Here is a 22,897-nt window from a genome sequence, read left to right as displayed (position 1 = left end):
AAACAGGAAGTTGATACGGAGGTGGGAGGTGAGGCACTGCCGGGGAGTATGGGCAAGGCCCAAAGAAGGGGAATTGTGTGAAAGATTTTTTGAAATGACAGTTGTGTTCACTGGCCCAAGAGAAGGGATAGATGGTTTGTTAATTACCTGGCTGTTTTGGTCAGTGTTTAGACCTGTTTTAGGAAGCACAGGACAGCACTGCCACCTTCCATGTGGCCTTGGGCAGATCCTATGACTACTTTGAACCTCAGTTTCCTCATCTGTCAGTTGGGCAGTCCGCATTCTGCCAGCGCCTTCCTATGCAATGCAGGCAGTCATGAAGCAATGGCGAGATAACCAGGGAGAGCGTGCTGAGTGCATGGGAGCAATTTTTACTGTGGTCATTTCCCTGACATTTCTAAAGGAGGTCCTTTGTGATTTTCTATTACTACTTTGTCATTAATCAGGATTTCCTCTCTTCACAGGAGAATGAGCCAATGCATGGCAAGCACTAAATCTTAGATCCTGAAGACTCAACCTTCGAGCAAAAGACACACACCTCCCCGCTCACCGGGCCCTGGATGGGGAGGGAGCTCCTCTTAGAGGCCCCTGGAGGCCAGGTGTGCCTCAGAGGGGCCCTTCGAGGCAGCTGGGAGGCAGATCCTGACACTCTGCCCTCCTCTCTCCCAGGTACAAAATGGTGGTGACCCCCCGGAGGGCAGCGGTGGCCATCGCCGGCTGCTGGATCCTCTCTTTCGTGGTGGGGTTGACCCCTATGTTTGGCTGGAACAATCTGAGTGCGGTGGAGCGGGCCTGGGCGGCCAACAGCAGCGTCGGGGAGCCCGTGATCAAGTGCGAGTTCGAGAAGGTCATCAGCATGGAGTACATGGTCTACTTCAACTTCTTCGTGTGGGTGCTGCCCCCGCTGCTCCTCATGGTCCTCATCTACCTGGAGGTCTTCTACCTGATCCGCAAGCAGCTCAACAAGAAGGTGTCGGCCTCCTCCGGCGACCCGCAGAAGTACTATGGGAAGGAGCTGAAGATCGCCAAGTCCCTGGCCCTCATCCTCTTCCTCTTCGCCCTCAGCTGGCTGCCTTTGCACATCCTCAACTGTATCACCCTCTTCTGCCCGTCCTGCCACAAGCCCAGTATCCTCACCTACATTGCCATCTTCCTCACGCACGGCAACTCGGCCATGAACCCCATCGTCTACGCCTTCCGCATCCAGAAGTTCCGGGTCACCTTCCTTAAGATTTGGAATGATCATTTCCGCTGCCAGCCCACACCCCCCATTGACGAGGATCTCCCAGAAGAGAGGCCTGATGACTAGACCCCGCCTTCTGCTCTCACCAGCCCACATCCAGCGGGGTCTCAGTCCAGTCTTCCCCTGCTCGCTGTCCCAGGGGTCTCCCTGAGCCTGCCCCAGCTGGGCTGTGGGTGGGGGGCATTGGGAAGGCTCTGAAGAGATACCCACAGAGCATGATCCCTCCACTAGGAGTTAACTACCCTATACCTCTGGGCCCTGCAGGAGGCTTGGGAGGGCAAGGATCCTGTGAAGGGACCGGGTGTCTAGAGGTGAGAGTGTTCTGAGCCCCACCTGCCTTACCATCCCACGAGCAGTCCAGCGCTTCAGGCCTGGGCAGGTCTTGGGGAGGCCGAGACTGCAGAGGAGCCACCTGGGCTGGGAAAAGGTGCTTGGGCTTCTGCAGTGAGGCAGTGGGTCTGCTTGCTTTGGTGTTGGTGGTGCAGCCCCAGGCCCAGCTTAAGGAGAGGAGAGCATCCCTTCTGAGACAGATGGGAGAAGAGAGGTGGGGGATGCACTGGCCTGGCTGTCTCTCCTGTTCTGTAGCAGAGGGTAGCCAGAAGCCAGCTAACAGACAGAAATCAAGGAGCTTCCATTCCCGCCTCTGAGGACTCTGGGCCCCAGGCCATACCAGGTGCTAGGGTGCCTGCTGTCCTTGCCCTGGGTCTACCCGGGATTGTGTGTGGGAGAGGCAGAAAGGGTAGGTTCAGAAATCATTTCTTTCTTTTCTTTTTTTTTTTTTTTTTTTTGAGATGGAGTTTTGCTCTTGTTGCCCAGGCTGGAGTGCAATGGCTCGATCTCAGCTCACTGCAACCTCCACCTCCTGGGTTCAAGCAATTCAGAAATCATTTCTGGTATTTTCTGGAGTGCAGACTCCGCGCCCTGGGGAGCGAGCTTGGTGCAGTAGGTGCTGGCCTCAAACCGCCAGGAGGTGGCAGCTCTGAGCCTTCCTTCTTGCCCTGAGCTTTCCAGGGAGGAGCCTGGAGTGTGATCTGGGCCACCAGTGCCACTGGCCACCCGATGCCAGGCCTGGACTCTCCTAAGTGACCCCATCTCTGCTGCTTCTGGGCCTGATGGAGAGGAGAACCCTAGACATGTCAACTCTTGGGAGCACCCTGCCTGCCTGGGGACGGGGTGAACTGTGGCCCTCCTGGGGAGTATAGCCAGCTCCTGAGAGTGTGGGGATGGTCTTGCTGTCATGCGAATCTGTCAATACCCCTAGTATTTAGCTGCATTTTCAGGGGCTTCAGAAGCTCTGTTGCAGGTGTAGGGGGTCTAGGACTTTAGGGATTGGGGGAAGGACCAACCCATGCCCTGCCAAGCCTGGAGTCCCTGCGTAGAGGGACGAGGCGGGGGAGGGGAGATGGCCATCGAGTTGACGGGTTTTGAACATGAGTGTCAACCCCAGGCCTTGCTTCCAGGCCCTTCCCTCTGTTGGAAATGGGGTATGCCCTGGCTCCCAAGGGAAGCCCACGTGACTAATAAAAAAAAACTGTGAACCCTGTGGAGCGCACATTGCTGGGCACCCACCCCCACCGCTGTTGAGAGCAACAGGACACCCTTAGCAGAGGGGAAGCAATGGCTGGAGCTGGGAGGAGCTGTGACGGGGGCATGTGGAGGCGTTCCGGCAAGGAGGGTTCCAGAGAGGGTGTGTCTGTTTCCATAGCTACGCACTTGGGGTAGCAAACCCTGATCAGGAAGCGAGATCCGGGAAATTCACATGTCCAGAACCACCCCCCCCCCCGACCCACCCACACACAGACCCATGACATCCTGAGACCTCACCCTCCCGCTGGCGTCTTCCTCACGGTGACATATCTGGAGACTCCCCTCGTGGTGACAGATTCAGACACCCCCTCCTGGTGATGCAGCGCCTCCCCCTAGATGATGTCGCTCACTGGCACAGAGGCCCCGCATTGTGACACCACACATCTTTATTCAAGTGCTTCTCACCCAGTGCGGCTCCGATCCACCCAGAGCACTCCCATCTCTGCACCCTCCGGGACCCCTTGAGCCCAGGTAGCCTGGCCCGGGGCCTACCAGGCCCACTCCTGAGTTCTGGACACCAGCCTCTGGGAGAGAGGGGCCAGCAGGTACCAGGGGCAGTTCCTTCAGCCGTCGCTATGGAAGCCGGGGTCTTGAGTGTCTCTGGAGTTCGATGGTGGGCCTGGGGGATCTGGAGGAGGATGTGCTTCCTGAGGCCCTGGTGTGAGCTTGGCTGCAGGCCAGAGAGGTGCAGAGAGGGGAGGGGAGCAGCACCCTCTTCCTCACCAGGCCTCCCTCCTCAGGCCCAGGTCTGAGCTCTGCCCACCGCAGTTCTAGATACTTCCATACTTATGCAGAGCCTCAGAACCACCAGCGGAGGGAAGGCAGGGGAAGGTGGTTATCCCCACTTTTCTGATGAGGAAATGTGTCCAAAGAGAACACCCTTGTGGAAGGTCACTCAGAGCTGGGAGTAGACTCTGATCATGTGGCGGCCCACGGAGTCGCCCCCTTCCAGGCCACACCAGCATCGCCTGGCCCTGCAATGTCACTGCGAGTCTGGAGATGTGTGCTAGTTGCCTGTGTCCACAAGTTTGTCCCCAGAGCTGACTGCCACCTTCCCTTCTCACCCCCAGCCCCTGTTGCCGGCCTCCTCTCTGCTTCTGTGCCACCGGCAGAGGCAGCAGAGGGGGTGGGTCTGGCCATTTACCTGGCTCCTCATCACAGCCTCCTCCTGTGGCTCTTCAGTGCGTGGCTGAGGCTGGAAGAGATGCTGCAGTTAGAGCTTGGGGGAAGTGTCGGGGAACTGAGAAGGTTCATGGTTACAGTCCCTCCCTTACACCTGCTCGCCCTCCCCTACACCTGCCTGCCCTCCCCTACACCTGCCCTCCCTCTCCTACACCTGCCCGCCCTCCCCTACACCTGCTCACCCTCCCCTACACCTTCCCTCCCTCTCCTACACCTGCCCGCCCTCCCCTACACCTGCCCACACTCCCGCTTGGAAAGTAATCGGCCTGACCTCGATCTTACTACCCCTTCTCTTCTGCCTTGATTTTAAGCTCTCTGCTGCCTCCAGAGAGGTGCTGACTCCTGTTCTCTCAGCCTCAAACTCTCACCTTTGACCTCTAGCCGGCAGTCCACAGATGCCTCCCCCAGCACATTGATGGCCTTGCAGGTGTAGACCCCGGAATCAAAGGGGCTGGGTTTCCGGATCTCCAGGGTGCAGACGCCTTGCTCAGAGACAGCGCGGTATTTGGGGTTGCCCTGGATCTCCATCTTATTTTTCATCCAGATGATCTTGGGCTGGGAGGCATGGTCAGAAGAGAGCTGGGGAGGTGTGGACTGGGGCGGGACTCTTATAGGCCATCCCCAGGCTTAGGTGCGGATGCCCGGAGGATTCCTCAGCCCTGCTGTTCCCACCTGCTGCCACCAGCCCAGGGCACAGCAGGGCCTGGCCCCTCACCTTGGGTGAAGCTCGGACGCTGCAGAACAGCTGTGTGCTGTAGCCAGGGGTGGAGGTGTGGTCAGCCAGGGGCTGGGTGAATGAGGGGGCTTCTGAGAAGTCTCGCTCAATAAACCCTTTCGGTTTGGCGGCAATATCTGGGTTCAGGGGAGAAAGTCGGGTGAGTCTGAGCTTCCAGGAGTGAAGGAGACCTGTTAGGACTGACTGTGATCCTAGATCTATAGCAAGTCATGACTTATTTACAGCAACTTGGACAATCCCAAAGAGGCAGAGAAGGCGGAGACTGAGGCTGGGTGGGTCAGGGTGGTGAGCAGAGAAGAGGAGGAAAAACCAGAGCGATGAGACCGTCTTGGCAGAAGGTGGAGGCTCACAACTCAGTCACCACGTTTCCTTTGCGTTTGTCTTTGGAGACTTGACCGGCTTTCCTTTTTTAAGCAAACATTTCTTCCTAATTCTGTGCAGCTCAAGCTGCTGTTAAATAAAGTTTGCCTTCTGGAACCCACACAGACGGTGGGTCGCGGAGGGCCTCGGGGCAGACAGGGGACAGGGAAAAGGGCCTGGGTTTAGGATTTGACGCAAGAGGGTCAGTGCCTGTTTGGAGACAGTAAATACTCTTATCTCTCTTGTCCATCTATGTGGTGTGTATGGGGGTTGGAAGGCCTGTTTTAGCAAACTCACCCGTTTTAGTACACTACTCAGCCATGCACAGGTCACCCTCTAGATTCTCTTGGGACACTCACTGCCTGAGACTTGATGGCTGCTGTGATGCTGGCAGCCACAAGCATCTTTGCAATAAGTACACGGCCTCCCAAGGAGCATCTTTCATTTGTGTGGATTTGCTCTGATGTGTTTGTTAAAGTCAACCAACCACATTCACTGCGTTGCAGCCACTCCATGCGTGTGCATGCATAGCTGTGGAGTCAGGGGACAGCGGGTGTTCCAGGGGCAGACGCCCAGGAGAAGCCCAGAGAGAGGGATGTGGAGAAGACGCTGAGGAAGAGGCAGGGACAGGGAGAGTCAGCACAGCCAGACCTGGCCCAAACCCACCTGCCTTCTGGATGTGGGCGAGCTCCCTGGTGACGGCGGCGGAGGTGCTCAGCCCACACAGGTTTTCTGAGAAGACCCGGAAGGAGTATGAGTTGCCGATGATGAGGTCGGAGACGGTGCAGGTGGTCGGGTGGTAGCGCTCCAGCACTGTGAACCATTGCTGCGGGTCCCCGGGTGTCACCCTCGTTTCTCACCCCTGTTCTTGCCCTCCCTGCTTACCCTGAAGCCCTCTCTTCATGGGAACTCATTCCATGCCCCCAACCCTGGGATGCTGAACTATCCAGCTTTGGGACTCAGGGACATTGAACTGGGAGAAGGGGCCCCTGGGTCACTCAGGTGACCTCTGTAGGATCCTCAGAGACTCCTAGAGCCTTCATGGCAAAGTATGGCCCACAGATGTGCAATTTCAGCATCACCTGGAAACTTCTTCGAAATGCAGGCTCTCAGCCCCCACCCTGGACCTAGTGAGTCAGACTCTGCCTCTTAGCAAGCTCCCCTGGTGACTCATGCACACATTAAGATTTGGGAAGCGGGCTCCAGAGCTTGAAAGGCTGCAGATGGCCCAGGCCAGCCCTCCTCGCACTCTTTAGGAGGCATCTGAGATCCAGAGAGGAAGAGTCTTGCTAAGGGCCCCCTAGGTCATCAGGTTAGCAGTGGGCAGACCAGAATTCGGTCCCTAAATTTTGTCCCTAGACTCTGTCCCTAGACTCTGTGGGATGGGCCTTCCCCGCCACCTTGACCACTTCGTACCCCGACCCCGCTCTGTCCCAGCCAGCCTCACCCCTGTCTTTTTGTCTGCCTTCTGCACCGTGTAGCCCAGGAGCTCCGTGTTGCCTGTGTCCTGGGGTGGTGTCCACTGAAGAGCAGCGTTGCAGCCCCAGACATCCAGGAGCCGGATGCTGCTGGGGGGTCCAGGTTTCTCTGCAGGCCCAGGGTGCAAGGGGAAGTGAGCGTGGGGGCCAGGCCAGCTACAGAGCCCCCACACCCAAGATTTGGCTCCTGCCACACTCCCTTGGCCTGCTGCCATCAGCCATCAGCTCTGGGGTGCAAGATCGGGGGCTCTGGTTCTCCCATGAGGCAGCCCTGTTCCCCTGGCCCCGTACCAATCACCAGGATGTCAATGGCTGCCTTGGCCTCCAGGTCTTCCAGGCGCACGGTGAGCTCATAGCGGCCAGAGTCGGAGCGCTGGGCCGAGCGAATGAAGAGGATGGAGTCCTGGTCCCCGGTACGCACGTTCACCCGCTGGCTGTCCAGGGCATGGCCATTGTGGGTCCATGTGGCCTGAGGCTTAGGCTTTCCCTGGCAGGGAGGAGCCCCTAGGGTGAGTGTAGGGAGGTGCCAGTGTCCCCACACCCCCCTTAACTCCAGTAGTCTCTGGAGCTGTGCCCCGGGGAGCCTGCTCCATTGGCCCTTCTCAGGAAGGGCAGCAGAGGCTGGAGCCACATCCTCCAGGTGTCCAGCCCACCCTGGGGGCCCACCAGCCCATCCCCAGTCTGAGAATCACCCCCGAGTCATGTGCATGATTGCAGGAGGATGAGCCCCTCTTGCTGGGTCCCAGGGGGACCCGTGGAGATCCTGCTATTTCCCAGGCTCCCCTTACGTGGGGGCCCTGGTTCCCACTCAGGCTCTTATTGTTGTTCGGGAGAATACTCACCTGGAAGGGGATTTGCAGGTTGACTGTCTCTCCCACCTGGCGGATGTAGGTCTGACGGAGGTGTCGGGGGACACGGATCTTGGGGGCCTCTGGATCAAAGCAAGGGTCTGGGCTTAGCAGTGCAGTGGGGTGGCTGGTTGGGGTTTCTACGGTGGGGCAGGGGACAGCTGGTGAGGGATGCTGGCTGGGAGGAGGGTCCTGGGTGTGGTCTGGCTGCCATGGGCTCCCTCCTTGTGGGAAGGGTGAAGAAGCTCTCACTCCTGAGGTCTAGGGCCCAAATCCTGTAAGGGAGCAGGAGGTTTCAGGAGGTCAGCTCCTCCAAGGTGTGAACTGGTAAGCATCCCGGGCGCTCCCTTGGCACCTCGACTCTGCCAGGACGGGATTTGCCCTGCAGCCCAGGCATTCCCAAGCACCAGATGGACCCCAGCTGACTCTCTGTCTCCCCCTGCTGGGGAGCCGGTGCTGCACCTGTCAGGCTGCACTTCTAGGAAGGGGAGGCAACTGCTGCCTCCCTGTTCTAATACCCCCACCCACCCTCCGCAAGCCCAGGACTTTCAGAAAAGCCCTTTTGAACCCGTGTTTGCCCATTCCTCTGTCTCCAGGCCCTATTGAGAGGCTTAGGATCTTTCCCTTCCTAAATGAAGCCCAGACAGGTATACCCACTTCTTCCTCTGTCCCTCTCCCATAATTGTTAGTCTCAGAGCTAGGAAGTTCTTCCTGAAGTCCTATTTCAGGTGCCTGCTATGCTAAGGAATGACCTTCTGACCCTCTTCTGGTCAGGGGCAACCACGGAAGCCCCTGGGCTTCTAAGGGAAGCTGCAGTGGCCACCACCCCTGTCCCCCGGGGCGGGCGTTGGGGCCATGACTGAAGCCCCTCTGCAGCAAACAGGTGGCCACAGTTGGTTGGTGGCATGCCGGGCGGAGGAGGATGAGACAGTGAGAAGGAACACGGTGTCTCGGAGGATTAGCTGAGCAGGCACTTGGCTCTGAGAGCTCAGGCATGGAATGCTCTAGGGACAGCTGCAGGGGGCCAGGAATGCTTGGCAGCTCCAGGTGGCTGAGGAGGGACAGCTGAGCAGCCAGGCATCCTGGACACTGCCCCCACCCTGCCCTGCCCAGGAAGAGCCTGGCTGTTCCCCGCTTGCTCATGGCCTCCTCTCCCTCTTCTCTTCAGGAAATCCCCTTCTCTCCTGCCAGAGGAATTTGAGTGGAGAAGTGGGTGCTGAGTCTGGCTGGCTCCGTTAACGCTGGGCCTCAGGGGCGCCTCTCAGAGTCTGAGCTCCCTGGTTCCCTGGGGAAGGCCCAGCACCCTCCCAACCAAGAGGGCTTCCTGGCACCTCTAAGTAAACACGGCCATACTGCAGCTGCCAGGTAGGGCCACATGTTACCCAGAGCCAAAGGCTGGGAATGTCCTTGGGTTTTGGGTGCCATCAGAGATGACGCCTTGCAGTGCAGTGGGGCATGAGCGGTCCTGTGTTGGCATCAGACCCTGGAACTGCCAGTAAAAGGCTGGGTGACCTCAAAGGAGGCCCTGGGCTCCTTGGGATCGGCTTGGTTGCAATAGTCTATGAATCTCAGCTCCCTAACTCCATGTCTCTCAGGCCTCAGAGCTGAGCATTTCCTTGTGAATCCAGTCTTGACCCCTCCTGTGGATGCCCTCTCCTTCTGGAGGCCTCGTCTAGAACTACAGGGCTCTGTGTAGCTTCCTCTGGGAACCATCCATCCCCTGGTGGAGGAACAAGAAGGAAGGTGGAGAAGGCTTCAGGCCACCTGCCTGCCCATGTCTCTCCTCACCCTGGGGGACTCTGCTGTCTCCAAAGACCTCAGATCGGACCAAATGACTCACTGCCATTAACAGACTGAAACCCGATCAGCTCTGGGAGAGGAGCGAGAGGAGGATTGAGGCTAATGCACCTTGCAAATAGAAATATTAGCAATGGGGATGGCAGCTGACCTGCTAGGCCCCAGTGAGGTGCACCCTCTGCGATAGAGAAGTCTTCGTGGACCTTTAACAGACACTCTTTTTCTTGCCACTAGGGCCTTGGTGGAAGAAGGGGCAAGCAGGGCCTTCTCTCTGTTCCAAAACCTTTGAGAGAATCTGGAACCCAGCCCACAGGAAATGGGCAGAAAATGACTGGAGGGTTTAAGAGTAGATGGGAAAAAGCTCAGATGGACTCTTAGCACTGAGCAGGTGACCCAGGGAACTTGACGTTTTGTTTCTGAGCATCAGTAAGCCCCTTCCTCAAGGTGTTGGGGCTGGACCACTCAGGGCAATGGCTTCTTAGACCTCCAGAGGCTCCTTGCTGCTGAGGAACCTGGAGTTTTCTTAAGGCAAGACGGTGATAGGGTGTGGCTTGTGCATGTGAGCGTGCGACGGGGGAGATGACTGCCTGGTTCCCTCTGCCTGCTGACCTCAGTTTCTCCATTAGATAAGGTGTCTGGGAAGGGCTGGGGAGCACAAGGCCAGGATGGGCTTTACCGATGTTCTCTCGGATGTGGATGGGCTGGTCCAGCACGGCCGGCGGGCCAGCCCCTGCGGAACTCACGGCAGACACACGCAGGAGGAACTTGTCTCCCAGAGCGAGGTTCCGCACAGTCTGCTGGGTCACCATCATGGGCCGGGCATTCACAGGCACCCACTCTGAGGCTGAGGCGTGGAGAGAGTGTGAGGTCTTGGCGGTGTGGCCGCAAGCACCCTCTCCGTGGGGCTTCTTTTCCTACTTGTGATCTGGGGAAGTCAGCCTCCCTCTCCGGGCTTTATTTTCCCCTTGGTTGCCTTCCCTGACTCCTTGTCAAATGGCATCCTAAAGACACCTGATGTTAGAGCCCTGAAACTGTGGCCAGAGATGAGGTTGCTGAAGCCCAGAGAGGGTTGGACACACTTGCAAAGTCTCTCAGCAAGGTAGGGGCAGAGGCAGAGGCCAGGTTGGACTTGGGCCATGGAGGGAGACAGTGGGAGCAGGTAAGTGGCCAGCTCCCCCCACCCCATTCCCTCTTTCTCCTCACTGCCTCTTACACTAGCATCCCCCCCCTCCAGCTCCTCCCTCTCCACTTCCTGCACTGTGAGGTCCTCTGAGACTTAGCACCTCCTTCCCTTCTTGCCAGAGGACCATCCAGTGTCCCCTTACCCTTCTCTTATTCAGAGGCTCCTTGGAGCTGAGGACAAGGGAGCCCCTCAACCCACCCCCCCACCCCACCCCGCCACCTACCCTTTCTTGCTCAAATGACTCACTGCCATTAACAGACTGAAACCTGATCAGCTCTGGGAGGGGAGCGAGGGGAGGACTGAGGCTAAAGCACCTTGCAAGAAAGGTTAGGTGGGGAGCTGGGGAGGCCACTGCTTGCGTCCCCTCCTTCTGTATCTCTCCCAGACTGACCAACCACAGGGCCTGAGCGCTTACCCTGCAGCCCTCCGTGAAAACCTCCCTGGGTGTCCGTAGGACTTAGTCCAGCACTCACCTCCCTCTCTGCAGAGCTCCAGCACATAGCCCTGGAGGCCCAGCTTCCCTAGCCTCTCTGGGGGCTCCCAGCTCACAGTCACGGAACTGCTGCTCACATCCTCCAGTGTCAGCAGCAGTGGGGCACTGGGGACATCTGGTGAGATGAAGAGGTTCATGGCCCAGAGCTCTCCTCCACCCCGGACATGCCTGCCTCCCTCCTCCCCCTGCCCCCGCTCCAGTCACCTTCACTTGGGGGCACAGGCTTAGTGGCTGCGGGGGCTGCAGGGGTCTGAGGGGCAGGGGCCTGTGGCTTGGGCACCTGCTCTTCCCCGATGGACTCTGATGCTGCCACTTCTCCGGGAGGCTCTGCAGCGGGCACCTTGGCAGATTCCGATGTGGTCTCCTCTGGACTGCAGGCAGGGTCCTCGGAGGTGTTTTTTCCCGTCATTGCTGGACTGGCTGGGGGGTCAGGCTGGAGGGTGCAGGGGTCAGCAGTGGGGGGACCTGGGCCTCTAGGGTGCCTGGGGACACCTAGGTCCAGGCTTATATAGTCAGGGGCTGCCCCACCCCCAGCCAACGATTCCCAGCTGTGGGGTCAGGTCAAGCAGGAGGACTGGAGGGTGGAGAGGCGCCCAGGCCAGGAATAGCTCTGGGGGAGGAACCACAAGGGCCCCTTGAGGAGTCATTCCCTCATCCATCACCCTGACTGGCCCTCAACAGCCAGGGTGCTGGTGCCCAGCTGGGGGAGGGTGCAGATGGGTGAGATGGGACATCGAGGGGGCCCCGTGCCAGGTGTCAGGGCAAAGGGAGGAAGAGGTTCTAACTGGAGAATAAGCCCAGCTCAGGCTCTGTGTGTCTGGCTTCTATGGGGCCACTTGTGCCCGGAATGTCTCAGACAGGGTGCTGGGGCCCTGACGGTTTGGGACAGTTTTCCTTGTGAGTGCTCCCAGCTTTGCCTCTGGAGTCCAACTCCCCTGGCTCCCACAGTTCCCAGGGACTCTTGCCTGTGCTGTATGAGGCTGAGGGTCCTAGAGAGGGAGACAATTGAGATGCTGAGGATGGGGCTGCTCAGAGGCCGGTCCTCCAGCACTGGAACCCCAGGAAGGGGGTCTAAGCACCCTGGCTCCTGTCTCTGTTGGGCAGCCGATAAGAAGCCGGTCTCCCTTGTGCCTGCTGTGGGCCTCCGTTTTCTACCTATTACAGAGAACCCCTTGCCCTTCCAGGTGTGGTGCCCTCATGGCAGATTGTGAAGATGCCCTAGTGGAGGAGAGCATCCTGGAGCTTCTAGACTCTTCCAAGAAGCCTGTGGGCATGGGCATTCTCAGTGTGCAAAAGGAGGCAGATAGGGGCAAATTTCTAGTCATTGATTTGTTTATTCAATAAAATGTTAAGGCTGGGAATCACTGGAAAGCCAGAAAACACCATGTGTCAGGAAGGAGTGACAGCGTTACGAACTGTTGCTGCTGGTATTGCAGTAGTCACCCTGGAAAGCGTGGAAGCTTTACTAGTGCCTAGTAAAATGGATGAGGCGCCCACTCCGTGACCCAGCCGTGCTGCTCATGTAATACCCACACGTGCCCGTGGAGACACGGAGAAGAAGGTTCATGGTAGCGTTATTTGTAATTGTTGAAACGTGGGGAAAACAGCTGTCCCGCAACAGTGGGATGGATAAATAACTGTGGAGTGTTTATGCAACTATAAAGCAAAACATGAGGTCAAATGAGCAGCTTCAGCTACTCACAGCCCCGAGGACGAGCAGAGGAGCAAGGCTCATAGAAATGGCACGTCTCATTAAATCCAAACGCAGTCAGCACCAGGCTCTCTTCTTCAAGGTGCACCTGTAGGTGGTGAGGCCAGAAAGGAAGCTGAGGCCAGCATCAGTGCAGAAGTTGGGATGGCAGTTGCCTCGAGCTGGAGGAAGAGGGGTGTATGTGATCGCGGCAGCTGCAGGGCTGCTAATGAGGTTTCCTTTCTCGACCTGGGTGGTGGTTTGTACAGGTACTTACTACGCAGTCATTCTTCAAATTAAACAAATACATTTGTGCACTCTTTAGCATGTAAGATATATTCACAGTTTAAAAATAGGTACACGTGACTTATTCAGGGCCCCCAGCACATGCATGCTCTCCCCTTTCCTGGGGACAGGGGACACCAGCATGTGGCTGCCTCTCAACCCTGCTGTCTGTGCTGGAGAGTCGCAGTGCAGAACCTGGGAGCCTCTGGATCTGGCCCTGCCTGGATGTCCTTGTCCTTTGCTAGGTGACTCAGTGCCTTGCCAGGCAGGGAGCAGGTCCGAGAGACCCGATCTCCATCCTTGGCCTCTGACTCTGCAGCTATAAGTGAATGTGACTAACCTAGCAGGACCCTGAGTCAGCCCTGGAGAGCCTGTCCCAGGTTGGGGGAAGGGTGGCCCTAGAGGAGGGGGGTTGGCTGTCCACGAGGGCTTGCAGCCCTGGGGTTTCAAAGATCCTTGTTGGGGGGTGGTGGGCAGTAGCAGGGATTAGGGAATGCTTGGCCCCACCAGCCAGAGGTGAAACGCCAGGTGTGCCCCTCCCACCCCCAACCCCACACCTTGCTGAGCCCTTGCTTTCTTTGCCTTCAGCAGGGCTGTGACCTTGGAATCAGTAGCATCTGTCCAGCTCCAGCTGGTTCAGATTTCAGATATTTCCTCCTTCCCTCCACCTCAAACCAGAGTTACAAACCGTCAGGCTAGCCTGTGATTATCCCAAGTCACAGATAATCCAAACATCAGAGAATCCACAAATCAATTCTCTTTAGTTTTGGGGTGTGTATCTGGACTCTCTTTGGATAAAGGCATTCCTGGGGCCCTGGGAATTCAACAGAAGCCTGATGAGAACATCACCACCTCATAAAGGCTGGAAAGCTGTCTATTCTGAGCCACCCCATCACATCCTCCCAACCTCCTGTCTCAGGCCAGCTTGAGCAGAGGTGCTTTGATCTCTGAATGGGTTGAGGGATGAATGGTAATGGAGGGATGAGGAGAACAAAGGGCTAAGCCCAGCACTAGGATCGTCGACAGACTTCAGGCCAGGCACGGAATGGGCTGCCGCCAAGGTAACGAGCTGCCCCTCACTGGGAGCCGGGGGAGGCTAGAGGGCCTTCTCTCAAGCACTCTGCAGGGACTCCAGCCCCGGGAGGCAGGAAGGATGCGTGAGATGACATCTGCATTTCCTGCTGGCCCTGAGGGTCCAGGGTTCAGGGTTCTCTAACCTGATCCTGTGATGAGCTCCCACCACCTTCTCCTAGGTCAGAAGAGATGGAGTGTTGGGGTGAGAGGGCTTCTTTCTCAGTGCTTGTTAGCCTTCAGGAAACAGAAGAAAGTTTCTTTCAACAAGGAATTTAATTTAGAAGTCTGCATGGCAATGACTTTACTATTTGGAAGGCAATCAGCCATGCTTGGGCTAAGTCCAAAGTGGGTGAATCTGAGGACGCTGGCTTCCCACTGGGGCTCTGTGTGCCTAGGCAGAGGACATGGTGGCCTCATCTCTGCAAGCTCAGGGGTCCCAAGCCTCAGAGGAAGGAATCCAGAAGAGATGGGGGAGGTGAGCTCAGTGGGCTTAGTGGGTCCACAAAGATAGACCAAAGGTAGCACTAACACTCTGTTAAGCTCTTGTACTTTATTGAGCAGCTGCAGAATTAGGAAGGGGAAGTAGGACAGGGGATACGATTCCGTTCCTAAGTGAAGGTTTCAAGCTGGGCTTTGCAGAGGGTATAATTAGTATGGTCACCGCGTCTTGTAGGATGTTTGGCTACTTGGTGATAGAGCTTGCCAAAATAACTGTCCTTTGATAAGGAGGGCTCAGGGGCAGGGAGTTGAAGAAATTCCTTTGCCAGACTTGGGAGTCTGCAAGTATTTCCATTAATCAACAAGTTCATACTAATCCTGAGTCTCACATTGCGATGCCTCACTATCCCCACAGACCCATCTGTACCTCTGCCCACCAGGGCTGAGTGTTGTGGCCCTCTGCATAGGCTCCAAGGGAAGGAGACTGAGGCTCAGCCTGGGACTCAGCAGGGCAGGTGATCAGGCTCCTGGCCAGCAGGAGCTAGAAGGGGACAGGGCATCCTTGGCCCCCTGCTGTGTGCAGAAGAACAGAGGGTTAAGTTGCAGCGAGGGCGTCCTTGATGGCATTGATGAGAGGGAAGCGCAGATCCTGGCCGCAGAAGGAGCCCTGGAAGTCATCCAGGTCCAGGGCCCACACCATGGCGCCCGCCAGCTGCCTGTCCTTCAGGTACTGCACCTGGCAGGGAAGGCCCAGAGGAGCAGGGCTGGGTTCCCTGGGCCAGAGTGTGTAGGGGCGCATGTGCTCTGTGAGCCCAGCCCAGCCCTCCGCGCGAGGGACGGGGATGTGGCTGCTGGGAGCGGGGCCTCCCTCCTCCTCTTGGTCTTGAGGTGTGGCCTTGGGAAAGCCTACCTTGCTTTTGACGCTTTCCTGGTCGTCATATCCTACCCACTGGTTGCCCTTGGTGGCATAGGGCACCTGCTGGCCGAGGATTCTATGGACTGTGGCTCCGCGGAGGAAGTCACAGATCTGAGCAGGTAACAGGGGAAGGGTGGTGTGGGGAGTCAGGCAGAGACCTTGCAGTCACCAGGAGAGGTCACTCTCCAAATCTCTCTTAGCTCCTGCTCCATCCTGAGGCCTCACTCCCTCCGGGGTCTGCAGGCTGCATGCGACACACAAGTTTACATAAAACGGAAACAGATGTCCCAGAGGTTGTGGCTGCCTCGGCCCTGCTTAGCTGCCCCCATTTAAACAGAGCTGTGAAGCCTACTGCTTGGCACTGAGGACAGGCCCAAGGCCACACAGAGCAACGGACGCTGGACTGATACAAAAAGTCTGCCTCTTGGCCCCTGCTCTTTCCTGGGCTGGAAGGAAGACCTCAGCTCCATCACTGGAGGGATATCCCCGGGGCCTAGTGGTGCCCGTGCCTGCTGGAGACTTCCAGCAGCAACTGTCCCAACCTCTCCCATCCGCTTCCTCAGGCATGCTGGGGCAAATGGACATTTTCTTTATTCCCAAAGGAGAAAAGGCAAGAACGCGGTGGGTAATCACCTTCCCCAGGGCTGCCGGTGTTGTGGGGGGGATTTACCTTCTCCCCCAACTCCATTACCTCGTAGTAGGCAAGGGTCCCTGCCTCCTTGGTGAAATGGCCTGGAAGTCCTGGTCCCGAGACTGGGGCTCCAATACCGGTTTCAGAAGAGGCCAGAGTGAAGCTCTTCCCGAAGGTGGGGATGCCCATCACCAGCTTACTGGCAGGAGCCCCCAGCCTCAGCATGTACCCCACAGCATAGTCCTGGGCCGGGCGGGGTGGGAACAACGTGAGCAGTTAGCGCGCAGGTGCAGAAGGTTGAGCAGTTCCTACTGCTGTCTTGACAGGGGTTAGAGGCGCACGGTGCACTGGGGATCCTCTGTCCCTCCGGGCACTGGTCACGTCACTTTAACATGAATTTTATAGTTTCATTCTCAAAAAAAAAAAAATCCTTTTAGGCATAGGAAGGGATTATTACTATTTGACAGATGCAGAAATCGGGTGGGGTGATGGCTCTGGTGGCAGTGACTCCTGCCTCCTCAGCTCCCAGCCTCTCTCCATTCTGCCCCCGCTGCCTTTACTCAATTTACCCTCCAGGCCACATTCCCAGAGCCACGGAGCAGGCCCAGACTTTGGGCCTCAGTTTTCTTATTTGTGGAATGGGCGTCATAACCCCCTCTTGCAGGATTATACCGAGGAGTAGAGGGGTTGGAGTGTGAGCGCTGGCAGGCGGCAGGCCTTGCGGCCCCTCCTGGCCCTCCCTCCTCTGGGAACTCACAGTGTTGCTGAATCTGTCAGGACTTGCATCCACCTGGCCTCGGAAAAGGGGACTGTGATGGCCTGTGGTCCCACGCCAGGCTCCGTGAAAGTCATAGGTCATGATGCTGATGAAATCCAGGTGTCTGAGGAGGAAGTGGGTGGAGGGTGAGGCAGGAAATTATTCATAGAAAAGCTTTTGGGCTCCCATGTAAGGCTCCAGCAGTGCATGAACACGGGAAGCAAACGGGCCACTAGCCTGAACTCCAGCAGTCCCCAGTGATCATGGTCCCCATTGCTGGCACAGCTCCCTGTGCCACTCCAGGGTGCGGGCTCAGGGTCCCACAAGGGCACTTCAGTCAAGAATGGGGTTTTCTGTGATGCCCAGCGTACATTTGAGAGCTGCCTCCATCCCACCTTACCTCCACCACTCCTGCCATGCTTATTTTACTGAAAGCAGATTAAAAGTAGCGTCAACAGACACAGCCTGGTGGGGAAAGAGTGGGGCCAAAGGATGACCTGAGCCTTAGAGGCACTGGGGTGGGAGGAGGTTTTGCACACCGCACCGGTGAGCCCACGGGGGTGGACTGCATCAATACGAGCTTCAGATGTATGGGGCAAATGATTGACAGCCACCTGTTTCCCACCCTCTAAAGAATCCATTTGATGAAGTACTGAGTTTAGACCTCCCTGGGATCCTAAAGAAAGCTCTAAAGTCATTTTGAAGAGTCTCTGTTCCTTACTCCTGCGTTTCCCAAGACCCAGGGCTCTGTGCTTGGGAGAGATGAGGGTGCTTGGCTGTTCCTTGTTTCTCACAGGCACGGAGGCGGGGTGAGGATGAGGCATGGGGACAGCAGGAAAGGTGGGTGCCTGTGCGTGTGAGAGAGCCTTGAGGACTCCCCAGCACTCTAGAAATGACAGGGAGTCGTGCTGCTGTACGGCCTCTCCAGGCCCAGCACTCTGCTCAGCCTGGCATGGAGAAAATACCTCGCAATGGTGGAGGGTTTGTATAACATTTTCTACTTCCCTTTCTAAAATACTTTGATAGTGGCTGGGTGCGGTGGCTTAGGCCTGTAATCTCAGCACTTTGGGAGGTCGAGGCGGGTGGATCACCTGAGGTCAGGAGTTTGAGACCAGCCTGACCAACATGGGGAAACCTCGTCTCTACTAAAAATACAAAATTAGCCAGGCTTGGTGGCACATGCCTGTAATCCCAGCTACTCGGAAAGTGGAGGCCAGAAAGTCGCTTGAACCCTGAAGGCGGAGGTTGCAGTGAGCCGAGATCACGCCATTGCACTCCAGCCTGGACAACAAGAACGAAACTGTGTCAAAAAAAAAAAAAAAAAAAAAAACAAAAATCTATAATAGCAACTCTCTCAACTGGTCAATAACAGCCCAAATGACAAAGGAAGGGCAAGGATTGTAATGCCCCATTTGACAGATGGGGAAACTGAGGCTTTGGAAGAACTGGGACTGGAAGCCCAGTGTCCTGCATCTACATGGAGTGCTAGGGCTGGGGGCGGCAGAGAAGCAGGAGTGCTGGCCGAGGTTCTGGGGAGCTGCCTAGGCAGGGGACTCACTGGGATATCCTGGCAATGTCATAGCTGCTGTCAATGGTGACCTTCCCCGCAGACAGTGCTGCACTAAGCAGGAGCTGCTCTTTCCCTTGCTGGGCTTCCTTTGCAAATTCGGCCTTCATTTCCTGGATGGGAGACAGGGAGGTGAGAGAAAGGGTCCCAGGTGGCATAAGAGGGGGGCCCAAGTCTCTGTGCACCCCATTTGCTGTGATCCCCAACCTGCCTGGGGCCTGCTGGAAGGGATAAAGTGGCTCATCAGTAGTCCCATCCTCAGGTCACCCATCCTTTTCCTAAGAAACTGACCAATCTTGTCCCCAATCCCATGCACACCCATCAGCACTCAATGACTCGCTGTCCTGGGGTGGGGACTCGCTCCTGGAGGGAGCTTGGGAAAGTGAGTGACCCCTGTCAGCCCGCAGGTGACTTTGGGAGACATTTGCCTTTCAGTTTGTGCTTTGTTCTAGCTGGTACTTGAAATCCCAAAGTGAAAGTGATTTCTAGTGGTATCGTGAACAATTTGTTTAGACTCTCCTGCCCCCAGTAACTGGAGATGGTTGGGCTGCCCCCAGGCGGAGCTGAGTGCCTCCGGACACAGGGCACGCTGGGTGTGGGTGGTATTAGTGTGGGATGGAAGGGTGGACAACGGCTGTTCCACTAAGTGGGTAGTGATGAGTGGGTGCCACACTCAGTCATAACCTTCCACCTCCTGGAATCCCACACCCACCGTCCACCATGGTCACAAGAAGCCTTCCTTGCTGTGGGAGATCTTCAGGGCACAGGGTCCCAGGACACTGTAGCAAGGCCACTGAAGTCCCTCTTTACCAGTCCTCAGGAGGACCCAGCTGAAGTCAGCTTCAATTAGAGCAGCCGGGCTCCTCTAGTTCTCCAACCATAGGTGAGTAGGGTGGACCCAGCTGGTCCCTCCTCTCCATGGGAGGGAATAGCCCACTCCATTCCCTCGTGCCTCCCCATGTCCCTCCCTGTCCCTGACCTGCCCAGCACCTTGATTAGGGTAGTAAAATGCTGCTTGTCTCTCCGTCCAGGGTAGAGCCAGGCAAGGTCCAGCCCATCAAATCCATGGGAGCGCAGAAATGGCGGCACCGACTTGATGAAAGTCCGGCGACTCTGGGTGTTGGAGGCGATCTTGGAAAATCTAGGATCAAAATCACCCCCGTAGTGTGCTGGGCACAGATATGCTAGGTGCTTTGGCCCTCTGGTGGGGTTTCCAGGGCCTGCAGAGCTGGGCGTCTGACTGGGATAGGGGCCGCCTCCAGTCCTGTGCGGGCTTTAGGGCCAGGCATTCCTGGTTTCTGAGCCCGCTCTATCACTAACTAACCAGTCACTGTGAAAGGTTATACCTGAGACTCAGTTTCATCATCTGTAAAATGGGGACAATTATAACAGCTCATCGTGCTGTTGTAAGGATGATGTGGAATCATGGGGAGACAGGGTGCAGGACACAGAGAGAGCACCCAGCATGTGGGTGCCAACGATGGCCATACCCACCCCCATTTCAAGCCCTGCTACAACCCCACCTAACCCAAAGACTCCTGCCAGGCTCCCCCCACTCCTCCATTTCCCCAGTGGTTTCCATCTCTCTCTTTCCAATCCTAATGGCAGTAGCCCCAGAAGTCCTGTATTTCTGGGCCTGTGAGGTGGTAAATGCAGCATCGGTAGGGAATCAGGGGATCCACTGTGAACTTGCTGTGTGACTCTTGGCAAGTCCCTCTCCCTCTCTGGGTTCTGCTTTCTTTGCTACACATGAGGCAGGCCCCTGACAACCAGTTAGGCCTCGTACCTAACCAGTCTGGAGCCCCTGGACCATACAGTGGGTGGGGGAGATCCAAGCTCCTCACTCCTCTGTCATCATCCTCTGCAGTCCTGCCCCTGGGGACAGGGTCCTACCTTTGAGAGCCAAAGTTCCATCCTCCAACTGACAGGAGGGTCTTCAGGTTGGGGTTCCTGTGGGGCACAGGGAGGTGGGGAGGGCAGGGGTGGAATGAGGTTGTCAGGACACTGGGTGGCCCCATGTCTGGGGGGCCATAGTAGGTTTCCCGCTTTGGGTGAGGCTGGGCTAGGCTGTGGATGTCCCCCCATAGGACAACATGGGAATCCCTAGAGATTCATAGAGGTGATCTCTGAGGGGTCACAGGCTTCATGGGAGTTACTCTGAGGTCTGCTGTCCATTTTTGTTTTCCCCAGTGGAGAAGACAAGGTGTGGCAGAGTAGAGTCATGGACATTTTCGTGCTCCCTGGAGAGCACCTTAGAGGGAGGAGAGGGTTCCCCTTTCCCAGAAGGGCTCAGCTGCGCTTCCATCTACAGTCTGTCATCAGCCCTAATACTGTCCAGCACCTGCTGTCATCACCTCCGCCCGTGTAAGCCAAACCCTTCTCATTCTCCAACCATAGGTGAGTACAGTGTGCCCTCGCCCATCCTCCTGGGTAGGTTGCCCTGCCCTGGGACAAGCCCAGCTGGTCCCTCATCTCCTGGCAGCCCTGGCCGACCTGTTCTTGAGAGTGTTGAGCATGTCGTAGAGCGTGACATCGTTCCACTCCCAGGTGTCGATGTGATCGTTGCTTATGTTGGCAAAGCTGTAGATGACGTGAGTACAGAGGGAGCGGTCAATGGCATCTGGGAAGCAGCTCCCATCGCCTTCCCGGTACTGGGACCAGCTGGTGTAGTAGCAGACCAGTTTGTATGCAGAGCCTGAAGGAGAAGTCTGGGGTGGGGCCTGGGCTGGGCTTCGGCCAGAGACCTCAGGCTGAGCCCAGAGCTGAGTGCCAATGGGGTGTGGGGGTGAGTGGGGAGGAGTGGGGTGCAGATTATGAGCAAAGTCAGAATTCTTTTTGTTTTTGAGATGAAGTCTTGCTATGGTTGCCCAGGCTGGAGTGCAGGTGCGTGATCTCAGCTCACTGCAACTTCTGCCTCCTGGGTTCAAGCGATTCTCCTGCCTCAGCCTCCTGAGTAGCTGGGATTACAGGTGCCCGCTACTACACCTGGCTAATTTTTGCATTTTTGGTACAGACGGGGTTTCACCATGTTGGCCAGGCTGGTCTCGGACTCCTGACCTCATGATCCACCTGCCTCAGCCTCCCAAAGTGTTGGGATTACAGGAGTGAGCCACCGCGTCTGGCCCAAAGTCAGAATTCTTAAATGGAAGGAGCTGGTTCAGGTCCCCCTGCCTCTGGGGAGTTCCCTGTCTGGTGAAAATAAGGCCTATTCTGAAAATGCTTAGAAAAGATCACATGTGGGGGATGAACACACTACAGGCTAAAACCACGGCATTGTGTGTGGGAAGGGCGGGAGCTGGTGAATAAGACAGCAGGCTTCCTGGAGGCAGTGGCTTTGTGGGAGGGGAAGGCCCAAGACAGCTGGTGTCACAGATGGCCCTGACTTTTAGGCTGGAACCTTTAGGGACCTGCAGTGGGGTCCTTCATCCATGAGGGATTCTGGCCCACCTTTCTCTGCCTCCAGGGGGGAGTGCCTCTGACTTGTAATCCACCCAGAATGGCAGCCCTGCACTCCCTCAGCGTGTCCCCATGCTGGGGCACAATATCACAACGGACCAGGAAGTTCTTCCTCGCCTCTAATTCTAATTTCTCCTGCTGTAAACAATGTGGGCGTCACTCATCCATGCAGCTACTGGGCGCTACTGTGCTAGCGGCTCCCACGGGTGTTAGTCAAAGCCTTCACTGAAGCAGGACCTTTTAAAGTTTCTCATTTTGAGAATTTTCACACATACCGAAGGTTATAGTATAATAAATATCCATATACTCCTCCCTCCAGTTGAGCAAATGTGAATATTTCCAAGCCATGGGAAGTACAGAAGAAACTGGAAAAGCGTTTCCCTGGAGCTAAGACCTCCTCCACGTGGAGGCCTGTGCCCTCGCCACGCCTCTGGACTTCAAGTCGGGGTGGCGGGATTACTTACAGCATTGGAGCAGTAGCAGGACCACGAAGCCTGAAGAGAAACCCAGAGTCAGACGCCGGCAAATACCTCCTACCCTTCCACCGTGCTCCCTCCCCAAAGCAACTGAGAACCCCGCCCCCCCAACTCCCACCCCGCCCCTCCTGGTTGCAGCCTTAGTCCCTCCCCTGGCTCTGCTTCCCCCACTCCATCTCCCCACTCCCTTAGTCCCCCACCCAGCAGGTGGATGGCTCTGCGGGCTCTCTGGGCCTGAAAACCCACAACTCTGATGGATTGACCTCAGCCAGCCCAGATACCTGTTTGAGCCACCTTCACACCCATTCTGGCTGCAGCAGAGCGGGGCAGCGTGTGGCCTCTTGCCTTGCCCACGGCTCCTGGTGCCAGCTACCTAGACAGGGCCTCTTCCCCAGGCCCTGTACTTCCTTTTTATACCTGTCCCACTCCACTCCCCCACGGCCCCAAACCAGCCCTTTTATGGGAACTGAGCTATGTGTCAATGAAGGAATCACATGGCTGGCAAGCGGAGGCGGGGGCGGAGGGACGAGGAGGGGAGAGGAGTCCTGTGGTTTACTAGAGGAGGATTGAGAAACCGCGGAGTTTTGAAACTTTGGGTTAGGTCTTCATGAGGCACCTGCCAGCAGAAGAGCCACCGGGGTAATGATGGGGGGCTTCCGGGAATGTGACTCAGCCGCATTTCCAGGCCTCGCTCCCGCTC

The 22,897-nt window shown here is 56.7% G+C and overlaps 3 protein-coding genes across 6 annotated transcripts in view; 1 reads left to right on the top strand and 2 right to left on the bottom strand.

The window, feature by feature from the left end:
- ADORA1 (adenosine A1 receptor) overlaps positions 1-2,786 on the top strand; it is a 38,270-nt gene extending 35,484 nt beyond the window's left edge. For 2 of the 3 annotated variants that reach the window (XM_039466946.2, XM_039466948.2), the window contains exon 2: positions 670-2,786. In XM_039466946.2, coding sequence (XP_039322880.2) covers positions 670-1,309 — 640 coding nt within the window. In that variant the 3' untranslated portion in view covers positions 1,310-2,786. Of the gene's footprint in view, positions 1-464 lie in introns of all 3 variants that reach the window. The other variant, XM_074385011.1, reaches the window with a different exon arrangement.
- A 287-nt stretch (positions 2,787-3,073) lies between these two features.
- MYBPH (myosin binding protein H) lies at positions 3,074-14,191 on the bottom strand. The gene is made up of 12 exons (XM_039466949.2): positions 14,100-14,191; positions 11,112-12,706; positions 10,888-11,022; positions 9,908-10,075; positions 7,429-7,517; positions 6,878-7,073; positions 6,556-6,695; positions 5,775-5,934; positions 4,728-4,864; positions 4,381-4,567; positions 3,975-4,025; positions 3,074-3,458 (listed from the first exon to the last, which is right to left on the bottom strand). The coding sequence occupies exons 2-11, from the start codon at positions 11,314-11,316 to the stop codon at positions 4,009-4,011; spliced, it is 1,434 nt and encodes a 477-aa protein (XP_039322883.1). The 5' UTR covers positions 11,317-12,706; positions 14,100-14,191; the 3' UTR covers positions 3,074-3,458; positions 3,975-4,008.
- A 296-nt stretch (positions 14,192-14,487) lies between these two features.
- Positions 14,488-22,633, bottom strand: CHI3L1 (chitinase 3 like 1). 2 transcript variants are annotated; one of them, XM_003938296.3, is made up of 10 exons: positions 22,479-22,632; positions 22,186-22,215; positions 20,759-20,960; positions 20,159-20,215; positions 19,256-19,406; positions 18,257-18,378; positions 16,699-16,822; positions 16,002-16,184; positions 15,305-15,421; positions 14,488-15,130 (listed from the first exon to the last, which is right to left on the bottom strand). In XM_003938296.3, exons 1-10 carry the CDS (start codon positions 22,501-22,503, stop codon positions 14,990-14,992), a joined length of 1,152 nt encoding a protein of 383 aa, XP_003938345.1. In that variant the 5' UTR covers positions 22,504-22,632; the 3' UTR covers positions 14,488-14,989. The 2 variants fall into 2 exon arrangements, with proteins under 2 accessions (XP_003938345.1, XP_010347201.1); XM_010348899.2 differs by lacking the exon at positions 14,488-15,130 and having other exon boundaries at positions 15,330-15,554; positions 22,479-22,633.
- Between the last annotated feature and the right edge of the window lie 264 nt (positions 22,634-22,897).

This window comes from Saimiri boliviensis, chromosome 14 (genome assembly GCF_048565385.1).
Source record: "Saimiri boliviensis isolate mSaiBol1 chromosome 14, mSaiBol1.pri, whole genome shotgun sequence".
NCBI classification, from domain to species: Eukaryota; Metazoa; Chordata; class Mammalia; order Primates; family Cebidae; genus Saimiri; species Saimiri boliviensis.
This window is presented reverse-complemented; position numbering and strand designations above follow the sequence as displayed.

Excerpts from the sequence above, each read along its gene's own strand:
- MYBPH (XM_039466949.2), bottom strand. The coding sequence starts at position 11,316 with ATGACGGGAAAAAACACCTCCGAGGACCCTGCCTGCAGTCCAGAGGAG. Across the intron at positions 6,696-6,877 it reads CATTGACATCCTGGTGATTG|AGAAACCTGGACCCCCCAGC; the intron begins GTACGGGGCCAG and ends CTGGGCCTGCAG. Across the intron at positions 4,865-5,774 it reads CGCCCACATCCAGAAGGCAG|ATATTGCCGCCAAACCGAAA; the intron begins GTGGGTTTGGGC and ends CCCTGAACCCAG.
- CHI3L1 (XM_003938296.3), bottom strand. The coding sequence starts at position 22,503 with ATGGGTGTGAAGGTGGCTCAAACAG. Across the intron at positions 22,216-22,478 it reads TGTGAAGGTGGCTCAAACAG|GCTTCGTGGTCCTGCTACTG; the intron begins GTATCTGGGCTG and ends GTTTCTCTTCAG. Across the intron at positions 19,407-20,158 it reads TGGAACTTTGGCTCTCAAAG|ATTTTCCAAGATCGCCTCCA; the intron begins GTAGGACCCTGT and ends TTTTGATCCTAG.